We start from the raw sequence: 12,616 nt of genomic DNA on the forward strand, positions 1-12,616 counted from the left end.
TAGGGAAACATCCAGGACACAACCAGCCAACCCATGCCAGACTAAGTGTCAAAGCTGCTTCGTCTCATCAGAATTTATCCAAACCCTTTGTTGTATTTGCTAATTTTCAAAAAGGAAAGCACTTCTGTACCTCTTCGATCTGGTCTACTAGTGCCTGCAGGAAAGTCATGAAGCTGAAACAAGACCTCATTTATATTCTCGGCAGACTTTAATTTCAGTGTGCTGTGGAACTAAAGGAAGCCATCTTCTCAGGGACAGAACATACAATCCAATTTTGTTCTGAAAAGTGCACGCAGGATTAATGTCCATAATTGCACAGCACGTACTGCGGAATGACAAACGCCTTCCCAATCGCTCTGCCAATGTGCTTCGATCCAGAAACAAAACTATTAAATCTCAGATACATTGCAGAGTTTTAATGTTGGGGTGGGGGAGAGCACAAGGATGCCGGAATACTTAAACCAGGTTCAAGCCTACGCTTTTTGTTTGGTTTTGTTGGCCAGCTCAGTAATGAATGTAGGCAAGAGGCTGGTGATAAAATTTGAGACCTGTCAACTCATTTCACATGCACTATCTAAGAAAACAGTCTTGAGACTAAAGTAGTTTTCATCAGCACTGTTACTGTCATGGAGTAAGAGAAAGCTGCTCTCTTGAAAAATGGCGATGAAGATGTAGTTGGGAAAAATCCACGTTACTAAATGATCATGCATATGGTAGAAGACTGACAATGGGGAAAGAGACATAAATCTTCTCGTATGATACCTGCAGCACAACAGTTTGAAAACAGAGATGTCTGTTCATTTTTTCTGATCTGTTCACATTTCTACTCAGAGTCAAAATGGCCCTAATTTACCCGTTTGATGTATTAATCACATAAAGCCATTGGTCAGATTTCAAAGCGAGTGGCTGAGAGTTGATAAGAAGGGAAAATATCAAGTCAAAGATGGAAGATTAAGAAGGTGCTCATTCAAGTCCTCGCTATTTATAATTACTCCCTGAAGGGACACAATATTTCAAGTACAACCTCTTGAGGTGAGAAATAATCTGTCAAGTCACAGGCAAAGCTTTTACAAAGATGCTGAGGCAATACACAGCGAAGCTCTTTGGCCTTGTTTTGTGTGACAGACATACGGCAAACCCTGAAAACTCCTCTGGCCTGCACGGAGTCACCACAGAAATGACTTACTCTTGAGGGCGAGTGTTCCTAAGAGCCTGAAGCAGCGCTCAGAAAAATAAACAGGTCAGGCAAGGAGCTGCCTTCCTCATCAGCGCTGTCCCAGGAAAGCGCTCCCCAGGAGCTCCCAGCAGCTTCAGCAGCTCTCCCAGTAGCTTTCAGCTCCTGTGCACAGTACCTGAAGAAGTCTTCAGTTCTGGTGCATCAGGTTTTTTCCTGCTCCCCAGTGTGGGTAGCAGGGGAAGGGCTTAGCCTCATGTGCATACAGCTACTGTGGGAAGTCCCCTAGAAAAAAATCCCCCAGACTTCAGCTATGTGGTTTTGTTTCTTAACAGATTTGTCAGGAGCCAGAACTGGGATATCTTTCTGAATAGATTCAGCTCTCCTCTACCACATGGTATCTACTATCCTACAGAGTAAAAGAACAAAAATTATTCAAAATTATTTAAATCACTGATTCCAATCACAATTTAAATCAGTAAAGAGAAAAACAAATTTAAATTGATTTTAATGCTCATTTTCTTTTGTACTTAAGTTATTTTCTGTAAGAGAAATTAATTATTAGCATCTGATAACTACCAAGAAATGTCTGAGTTTCAGTAGATTATGAACTTCATAATCAGTATTTTTATCAACAAAAAGGCTTCACAACACACACATCTTTGTATATGCAAATCTTCTTGCAGACTATTGGCATTTAAAATTGTTGTTGACACCAAGCAGAGTCAGGCAGTACTGTGTGAGATCATTTCAAACACCTTTAAGCTGGTGCCTGGCAAGGACAAAATGTGACAGTTTAAATCCCCCTTTTGCTCCTGTGCCACTTGGAATGGCTGATGTAAAACTTATTTGAATTTCAACCAGAAAACCACCTCATACGACAACTCACACAGAACTGGTTTGTTGTCTTTCTACCTTTTTTTATCCCTTCCCAGATTTTTTCCAACACGAGGACTCAATTCTTCCTTTAAGTCTGAAGTGCTTGTTTTCAATTGTCAGCATTTGCTTTCTAACACACCCGTACTCCCACAGGAAGTACCCTGAACAAATCTCCAAGGACTGGTGTGTCTCAGGGAATTTGGCAGTTTCCCCGCTGCTGCTGCTATGAGGAATGTTGCTTTCCTGGTCGTAGCCCCCGGGCAGGCTCCTGGAACTGATGCTGGTTTGATGTCGTGCCATTTCTACGTGCTCAGATCTGTTTCAGACACCACTCTGGTTAAAACACTAATTGCTGTAACTAGTACCTCGCTGCTCCTGCTTCTCTGGGTGGAGCTGGCCTAGCGATAGCTATGGCAGGAATTCTTAGTAAGCAAGCAAGTAAAAACTAGAAGTATTTATTTAAAGGTTTTCAGGAATGTTCTTTGTCCACCTAGCACCTCTCTCCCTGAATTTAAAGAAAACCTGACGCAAAACAATGCTCAACACTTTTGCAAAGTCACATTGGTTTCAGGTTGAAGTTTATCAAAACACTTGAATTCATGCTTTCAGGCCCTAATTTCTGCATACAATCAAATCTGTCGTGCCCACTGACTCTTAGTCCATTCACTTACTATTAAGTTCGATCCAACGCGTAATGTTGCATACGTGTTCATAAAATTGGAGCTGTACGTAAAGGAGCTCCGTTACTAAAACCTGGGGGATCTTCTTCCCTTCCCCACATTTTTAACATGAAATACCTTGAAAAGGGAAAAAGGTTCCTTGCTGGAAATGGCAGCAGGCACATGAATGTGCCTGAGGACCTCTATGGGCTCTAGAGCCAGAGACAGTGACTAATGCCACTGCCTTCTATTATTTAAAATACAAGTTATTTCTAAGAATCTAATGCCCTTTTCACCACAGCTGTCAGCTGTTCTTCTTGTGCACTGTTCAGTTCAGACTATGAACAGTGATCAGAAATCTTATCTCCACCCTAAATCTGTTTATGGTATGTTTATACTCCCTTGTTCTTATGCCAACATTGTCCATTAGCTTAAAAAACTCGTCTCCTCCCTGGTGCTTATACTCCCTGAAGCGCTCGCACAACAATGATCTCCACCTTCAACTTCGGTGTGCCATGCTGAGCAAGGTGTTCTTCTAGTCCCCACTCTTAAACATCACATCTTAAATACTACATGTGGATGTAGAGTCCTGTGTCCACTCTCATCTCAAAGCTACCTATAGTGCAACTAGAACAGAGTGAGCCAAATGATCAAGCACACGGTATGGTTTGTGGACCAGGAAAAATTGAACTTACGAGTGTTTTTCAGCTTGGGAGGAGGGGAGAAACCAAACCAAACCAAAAACCCCAAAAACCTGAGAAGCAGCAACAGGGATATTAAAAAACCCCACTGTCAGCACAGAGGAGGTGAACTGAGGCCTCACTCAAATTCCTCAGAATGCACGATACAGAGGGCATGGAGTGTCTTTACGGTATTAAGAGACAGATCTGAAACAACATAAGTATCTACTTCTCTTCACAGAGCTTTATTACACTGCAGGGTCACTGCCACAGGATGCTACAGAGATCAGGAAGACCAACAGGTTCCACAAATTATTAGATAATTCAGAGGAAAAAAGTTCTACTGGGGACACCAAACAAAAGATGAACGTGCAATCTTCTGGCTTAACCAGGAAGATAAGCCAAGGAAAGATCTGCACGTCTGCTTTGTTCTTACAACACTTTCAGTAGCTGTGACTGGCCACCATCAGAAACAGGACACCGCGCTACGGGGACTGTCTGGGCTGCTGGAGTATGACTAGCTCGACCTTTCCTCCATCACACTAATCAGCCTCTTGCCCTGCCTCTTGCAGATTAGTTCTTCCGAGTTAATCCTTTGTTTTCAGACACGTGGATGTATCTGCAGAATCTTGCGAAAAGATTTCCAGTGAAAATAAAGGGGTAAAAACCAAACTGCTGTAAGACAGAACTTGCTAACGACTGGAATCAGATGCTGCCCATAGTAATAGGAAAGTAGAGTCAAAATCCCAGAAGGTCCCTTTTAACACTGTGCCCACCCACCAGCACCCCCCAACCCAAAAAACGACAGCAAAAAACCCAGCCTGAGAGATGTCTTCCTTTCTGGTTTTCTTACAATCACTTTTTCTTCCTGGTTCTCATGCACTGATAGATAGCCATGAACATCATTTGCATTGCCAACTGCAGGGAAGGTTGGGGTTTTTTTTAGAAAAAAGGCGTATTACAATTAAAATTTCAGTTTGTGGCCTTTACTAACTAATTGTACTCCTTTAAATAAGAATATCACCATTTCCTTTTTACACTTCCCAAATATCTTCTCTTAAAATCCACAGGTAAAAAATTAGATGGCAAAAGCGTATAAACGGGCATCAGAAAAGCAGCCACATATTGCAGCATTGTTCGCCAGCTACAGAAAATTACCGCTTCATCTCCCGCGCACAGCCAGACCTACATATATTTGGACACTTGGTGTCATTACAAATGCAGTGGCTTTAGGTTTGTGCCAGGTAAGAGAGATGAGAATCTGGCTCCCTGTCTGCATTTCTAACTCTTCACAGAACAGGAGAGTCCAAACATATTTTAGTTCTTTATAGCTACTCTTCATAGACAACGCAAGATCTTTATCACAGGAAAAGCAGAAGGCCCTGCCATCGAGCGTCACTACGCACTACTACAGCTGACTGTTGTCTTCCAGAAATAGGAAGTGGTTTAAAAACGCATGGGTTCCGCTGGGGCCATACTGCAAGCTCCTGAAACACAACTCTACCTCTAATTCCTGCGCAGAGAAAATGGGAGGTCTTGTTTCACAGGGCTGAGCACATCTTGAGAGTGGGCTTCAGGGCTCGGCCTGGCAGTGGTCAGCTTTCTGTGCCAGCCAGTAGCGATGTGTCACCACCGCAGAAAACCTGCTCTCTTTTCATTCCACCCAGAAGTTTGTGTCCCAGGGGTGGGGAAGGTGTCAGTCTCTTAGGATGACTGCTCGCTCCTCTTTGGTCACTGAAGAACCCCAGATTTCATACCGTGTGGAGTTCTTCCTTTGGCACAGCAGACAGCCCCTGCGAAAACACCCCTCGGGTAACAGCACCGCACTGAGCGAGAACAACTCACTGCTGCACAAACCCCGGCGAAGGCACAGCGACGGGGTTTACTGATCCACAGCTGCACCCGCGCCCGGCAGCCAGCTGGAAAAACGCACCGTCGCGTCTGAAGGTACGTGAACCGTCAGTCAGCCACCAGGACAAGTAGGTTTCAAATATCCGCTCGGTCCCACATTCCTGATTCCTTGAAGAGGCCTAAATTAGGATCGTTGTACATATCTGTAGGATCGCTGGCAAACATTTTGGTAAATGAATCATTATCAGGCAGAGACTGCTTTTGAAAATGGAGTGTTTTCTCTTACTGTATAACTAAAGAAAAAGGCAGGTTCTTGCTTCTTCCCAAAGAGCGTTTGCAGAAAAAAAAAAACAAACAACCAATCATGCCTACTGGAGTGTAATTATTGTGGTAAGTAATTATCAATAAATTAGAAGAAGTACAAAAGATGCAAAAAAGCTCCATAAAGATGAGTAAATATGATCTGGAAGAGGTGTCTATGAATCACACACCATTTCTCTACCGCCATAAAATAATAATGGTTTGTACATTTCACTACAACACTTTCTGCTGAAGATGTCACCGGTCTCGATAAACATTAATTTCACCTCACAGCCTCCCAGGATGGGAAGCACCATCTCCATGCAAAAGAGCTCGGGGAGCAGAAATGTGCCATTCACCTCCTGCAACACCAGGAGGCTGCAGCAGCGCTGGGAGCAGAAAGCGGCCCCTCGCCTCCCATTTTGTGCACTAACCACGAGATCATCAAATGTCACCCCGTTATATTTCAACTCCTCACAAAAAAGCATTTTTGATCATTACTTCTGCTTCTTTTCTCAGTGAGTAATTTTTTTTGACAGCAAACTGCAGTAGAACTGACAGCCCCAAATGCCTTTAGACATGGAGTGGTGCAGCACAACGGGGCTCAACATATGGACAGGTCCTCCGCACACGTGGTGAAATGGCCCATTACACCTTATCCACGGTGAACTGCGATTTAAGGCGAGTGAAGTTGTTTCTTTCCTAAACCCCAGAACTTCACAGTCTTCAAGCAACCATTCTGCAGCACAGAACTGGCACACTATTGGCACATCGCGCTAGCAACACGTAAAAGAATCTCTGACTCCATTTTAAAGGGAAATATTATTTGTTGTTTCAAAAATCATTCAGATTATTAAAGGCATGTTCTTCTGAGAGCAAGTCAACACAACTAAGCCCACCCTCCACAACCTGGGAGTCACTCCCTGTCCCTGCTCCAGGAATCTTTTACTCCAGGAGGAGTTCTGCGCTTTTCCTGCTCCATCCCTTTTCAGTACTTGTCTCTCTTCTCATCCTGGTCTCTCGCCGTTTCTAGTCTCTTCTCCTCTTTTCTTTACAGTCATTTCCATTTTCTTTGAAATGTTTTGGCATTTAATGCTGGCTTTATCCTTCCTTCTCCATCTGCTGCTCTTGTCTTTCTAAATCTCTTCTGGAGCCTTCTCTTGGGAGAAAGCAAGAGCCATGTTTTCCATTTATTGCCTCCTCTTACTGGATTTCGGTTCCCTTGTTTTTCTTTATGGTCTTGGCATTAGACACTCCTCCTCTCCTGGAAGTCGGTGTAGCAGCTACAATGTTTTACTACCAGCACCACAACAGCTGGTACCACAACGCACCATATCCACCGCTCCCTTTAAATACCAGTATCACACGGAAGGCACTGTTAAGTGTTCAGCATTTATCCTGTATGCTACAAGAGCACTACTACAGAAAGCAAAATTTCTGGTAGGTTTTACTCTCCCACCCTATGCTCAATGTGGAGTCTTTTGGCCATGGAGACTAGCTATGGTTCAATTTTAAAGGGAGCTTCCCCCTCTCTAAGGGTTTTCTTCTCTGTAAAACCTTCTGTTTCATTATGAGGACTTATGGGGAACAAAGGAGAAATAACTGAGCTTAACTACCAACACAGGCGTTACACAAATCCCTCCTGTATTGTCTTTCCAACATATTTTTATGTGGGACTCAAAAGCTTAACGCTAAGACCTGTCTTCCTAGGCTGTTCCCTTGGCCTCAGTTCCCAGACGAGGGAAGGAGCTGTAACATGTAGGATGACATGGACATTTGCCAAGCAGAAGCACACCACCACACTCCTTTTGGGAAAGGCTGGGCTGTATCTGCATGTGTACCTTTGAACCAGAACACCAGACATAACACAAACGGATCCCAGATTAAGGAAAGTACAGATGAAGAGACTGGCGGAAGGATTTCTTCTCTTACAAATCTGCATTTATTTCCAAACGTCAGTCTAAAGCCTGGCTTCCTAAGAAAGTCTTCCTCACATTTGTTATTAGTTGATATGTTTAACTGTTATTGTACCTTAGCACTGGGAATGATGTCTTCTAAATGGTTTTGCTTACGGAAAGGCTAAAGGAAAATAAACTCCAGAAAGTTAAAAAAACCACCAAGCTTGCATCCAGCAAGATGGATTTTGCAAAGAGAGGTAAGATTTAAGTCACAAAAAATACAAATCTTTTACAGTTACAGTTATGTTGCCAATGCTCAGAAATAAAGGACAAGAAATGATCCACTTATCAAGAATTCAAAAATAAAGTGAGCAGGAACATCAGCAAATATCAAAGCTTTTAAGAGCCTTGAAACACTGAGATGCCCACTTCTACCCCGTGCTCAAAAGATCCAGCACAAGAGTCAGTTGTTTCTTAGTTTTGATGGTTTCACACATCAGCTTTCCTCTGGTCACAGAGATTTTGCTTTATTCGGTTCCTAGAGCATGTACCTGACTGACAAAGGACCAGCAGCTCTCAAAGCAGCGGAGAATCCCACACCTATTCCTCTCAAGGTTTTCCACTGTTGTTTTTTAACAAATAAATGTTCTAAAGCATATTCCCACAGATTTTTTTTTTACAAGCTAAAAGGGAAACATGTATTGAACAAGATACAACTTATCTGGAGCGTCCTCAGCTGAAACCCAAAGAAACCGAGAAGGAACATGATATGCCCGTTCTGCCCCGTTCTCCACTGGCAGTTTGATGTCTATGGTCTCCTGCTTCCCATCTGAAAACAGCAGATTCTCATGGCTACAAGCGATTATATGCAAGGCCATGACAAACGCACCAGCATAAGAAGTGAGAACAGGGAGAATAATTCGCTCTGTTAATTATCTGAAAGTTATTTACAACGGTAACAACAACAGATTTTCAGATAGAAGCCTGATTCGAGCTGACTGACCCTTCCAGCATTTCTAAAGAAATTATGTATTATAAAACTACTTCAGTGAAAAATTGAAGTAAAAATAGAAGCAATGAGACATCTTCTAAATAAGCAAAGCTGCTTTTACAGCATGCTGAATAACTGGAGTGTGGTAAACATACCACCGTTATAAATAACACCCAGCCTTTTGACATTATTCTTTAGTTAATTATTTCAAACTCTTTATAAGCATTAACGAAGCAAGCTGCACGGTCCTCCTGCAATTGCTCCCATACATAGGAGGAAAGTGAAGATCCAAGGACAGAAATCAAAAGTTCAGTGGCACACCTGTACAGGGAGTTCAGGAGGTCTCATGGTGTAAGAGAAGAAACGTCCTCTCCATCCACATGAGTGTTCACTAAGTGACCAGTTTTGTAGGATTTACACATCATTTCATTTTACACAAAACATTGCATCAAAATTTTTAGACTTAACTATGACTAGTAAATGACCAAGACATAGCAAAGACCAGCATACTGACCAGCATACTGACCAGCACGGCCCAAACAAATTCTATTTAAATGGAAACTCAAATGATTTCTCCCTACCGAGGCCCTTTTATGTTCTGCTTCAACTAAATTCTAATCATAATCCCATTAAAAATAACATTTCACATAAAAACTGCCAGCGGCTGCCAAGGTACCGTATGCAGCCCTTTGTCAGATTATAAACAAACACTGAGACTTGGCGCAACAATGATCAGAAAGTAACTGTGTCTCGTTACCTTTGTGGTCTTCTTGGGCCAGCTGACCACAGGGACACCCGAAATGGCAAGATTTTGGTCATCGTCAGCATGTTCCTTCAGTATGTTCTGTTGCAAATGAAAAGGCCTTTATTAACTAGAGAAATATTTCTCCAATTGAAGAGTGCAGAGACTTGCAGAAGACAATGCTCCACTCTGAGGAGAGTGACAAGGTCTCTGCTGACTTGTTGCATCTCTGTAAATTACTTTTGCTTCCAAACCTCAGTTCACACTGAAACTCTCGCACCTGTCAGCACGATCCAAGGTGTGAAGTTTCTTTCAAAACAGACAGCAAAATCAGCCATGAATCACCTCAAATATTACAGACTTCTTCAAAACTGGCATGTCCAAAAGACTGGTGGTTTTCATGGTACCAGTATAATAGCGGTATCACCTCTCCCTTTAAACTCCACCTTACTAAATCCCAAATGACCCCACCAGTCACCACAACCACCACCACCTCTCCTCAAGTCTACCAAAGACCTGAGAAGCTTCTAGGCTCTGCCACCAATGCCTCTGCAGTCACAGGACATGGAGGGTGCAGTCTAGAGCAGTCCTCAGGAGCTTGAACATCCAGGTAAGGTACGGAAGGGTGCACAGTAACCTTTCCCCTTTTTGCCCACGGCAAGTCAATAGTACCGTCGTTTCCACCAGCCTTCCTTCCACCCTGATGGGCAGGCCAGAGCTGCAGTACGCCAGTTCACTTCACACGATTGGCTGAGGCCTTTGGGTTCCTGGGTATTCACTAGGAAAGGGTCTGACTCTGGACAGTACAGTATGAAGTAAAAAAGATCGATCTCCCCCCTTCCACCCCCACCAAATTCTTTCTGCTTTGATGCACTGTCCCAGAAATTTTGTGAGTGGGTGCACTGGCTTACACAGCTTCTGCCGCTGTGAATCACTCCCATGACCACAAAACTCACACTGAGGTGGGGAAGAAGAGCCCGTCCTAAGTGCACTCTGTTGTACAGCTGGGAATAGTCCACAATTGCTTCCCATGACTCTCTACATAGTCACTAACCTAGCACAAAGCTCGTCATTTGGAGTTCAGGTAGCTGAAAAAGGTGACAAATGAAACCAAAAACTGTCTTGGAAGGAGGGTTCTAACAGGTTAAAGGCCAAAAAAAAAAAGCTCCAATAAAAACAACCAAGAACTGCAGGTTGGAGATTACCTCACAATAGAATTTAGGAGATAACCCCAGACAATGAAGTTCAATGGTGTGCTCCCAACTTTTTGAAAACAGCTTAATTAGACAGCAATAGGCACCAGGCTCTGTCAGATCCCACTGCATGCTGTAATAATTGGATATTTCACACACTATACAAAAAGAGCTTAAAATGCAGCAACTGTTTTAATAGGAAGCTCACGTGGAATTCATCTGTAATCACCCAGCTAAAGCCTGGAGTATGATGGCACGTTGCCGGCCCCAAGAGCCTGAGCAGGCAGACTAGCATCTAAACTCAGGTCTCAGCGAGTGTCCCTGGGGCTGGCTTCTCCCCCTGGAGCTCAGGCAACCCGCTGGTTCAGCCCAATTCCCCAGCCTGTGCTCAAATGAGAGATGCTTCACTAACAGACACCACAGCACCCGCACAGCGCTGCTCCTTCAGAAACGATCGTACCAGTATGGCTGTTCTTGATGCTGGCTGGTCTGAAAGCAGCGCCAATGACCAAAAGAAGCAGCACCAGTACAAGCCCAGTTTCGCTGGCCCAGCACTGTGGCTGTGCTCAGGAGCTTGCACAGGCACAGCCTGGCTGCTGAGGAGTGAATGCTGCTTGCCTCAACCTGACAGAGGTGGAGAGGCTGCTCCAGCCCTACAGGCTGCGAGTGAGATGGCTGATGACTTGTACATGCGGGCTAGTCATTGGCAAATTAACTCCTGGCTGAGCTGAGGTTAAGTGAGCACCTCTATCCTCATGTCCTTTTTATTTGGAGAGAGTGATCACTGCATTGGCTGAACTGTGGCCACACTCTGAAAGTTAGTTTTCAGTTCTAAAAATCGGGAGGTCTTTTGTATTCTCAGAGCAAAGCCAAAATTCTCCAGGACAAGGCGGCAGCTTGAGAACTATATAATCAAAGGGTAAATTAATCCCTCTCTGCTTTGCTATCCTTAGATTTGAAAGCTTGTAAGACAGAAGACCTTAACGTTCCCACTAACAACTGTCAGACGCTCTGAGTTCAATAGAAAGCAGAGTATATTCCAGGAACCTGGCAAGATACTGAAGGTTTACTGTTATCACACGTATCACGTGAAATGACTATCCAAGAAGAAATGTAAAACTATGGCAGTTTATCATCTCAGCCAGCTGAAAACAATGGATGTTTGAGCAGCAGAACCATACCCAAGCCTCAGCAGTGCTGACTGCAGTGTCAGGTGTCAGCGCACACGAGGCTGGAGGAGGCAGATTTCTGTTCAACTGCTTAAAAACACAGAAAAAAAAGAAGATAAAGAAAGGCCATGGGGCTCCCATCAGCCAAACAACGTGATGCTCATCCAGCACAAGGCTGCCCGATTCATTACACTCGAAGGCGGTGGTGACAACAGCAGATACGAAGGAAGGAAACCAATTAAGTGTGTAAGAATTCAGCTCAGCCATTAATTTCAAAGCCCAGCAAGGAACGACTCCCCTGAAATGCATTCAGTAGAGGGAGGTTTTTTCCTGTCATCAAAACAAGAGGGGGTAAGATTTCCTGGCAAGAAGAAGTAAGAACATATTTCAGTAGATATCATCTGTCTTGCACAAGAATCTCCTCCCACTGCCAAGGAGTTGCAGATATTTGACAAACTCTGCTCTTCAGACGGAGTTTCTTCTGCCCTAATGGACTTCCACAGTCCCTTCAGAAGCAGAGCAGCACTTTTGCTTTGAAGGGGGTAAGGTCTGTAGCGTTATTAGGAAGCAGATCTCACAGACCTCTTCAGCAACAGCAGCACAGGATCCACCATGGTGCGGGGAACACAGCAGAAACGCTATGGGCTGCAATCAGAGGCTGCACGTGAACGAGCATCACTGGCAGTGTTTAATGTGGGATGCAGACAGGCACAACCGAAGGTCTGCTCAGCTTTCGCTGTCCTCTTACACCAAGGAGTAAGATCATTACCCTTCTCTTCATGTGTAGGTACACCCCCACTGCCTCTTTAGCAGACGTACTGTTTGGTAGCTAAATTTGAAGTGGAGAAGTCAAACACTGAAACTCATCCAATCCCCAAGGCCACCATCTAAGTAAAATGACTTCTCAGTGATTTTTTCCCCCTCTTTCTCTTCCTCATCAGCGTAGCTATTTTTCTTACAGTTCAGCTGCTACTTAATTTTTAAAATGGGAGCCAGAGCTGTCACACTGTTTCGTATCTCATTTGGGGGCATGTACATATGGAAAACAAGGTATGACTGCAGGCTGCATGTGCCTCCAAC

The 12,616-nt window shown here is 43.8% G+C and overlaps 1 protein-coding gene across 1 annotated transcript in view; it reads right to left on the minus strand.

Moving 5' to 3' along the window:
- Positions 1 to 9,189: 9,189 nt before the first annotated feature.
- Positions 9,190 to 12,616, minus strand: part of LOC104499347 (lysine-specific demethylase 2B-like) — a gene marked incomplete at both ends in the record, with an annotated part of 32,798 nt that continues 29,371 nt past the window's right edge. Inside the window, one exon of the mRNA XM_010142840.1 lies at positions 9,190 to 9,276. Coding sequence (XP_010141142.1) covers positions 9,190 to 9,276 — 87 coding nt within the window. The remainder of the gene's footprint in view (positions 9,277 to 12,616) is intronic.

Source organism: Buceros rhinoceros, unplaced genomic scaffold, assembly GCF_000710305.1.
Source record: "Buceros rhinoceros silvestris isolate BGI_N320 unplaced genomic scaffold, ASM71030v1 scaffold15989, whole genome shotgun sequence".
NCBI classification, from domain to species: Eukaryota; Metazoa; Chordata; class Aves; order Bucerotiformes; family Bucerotidae; genus Buceros; species Buceros rhinoceros.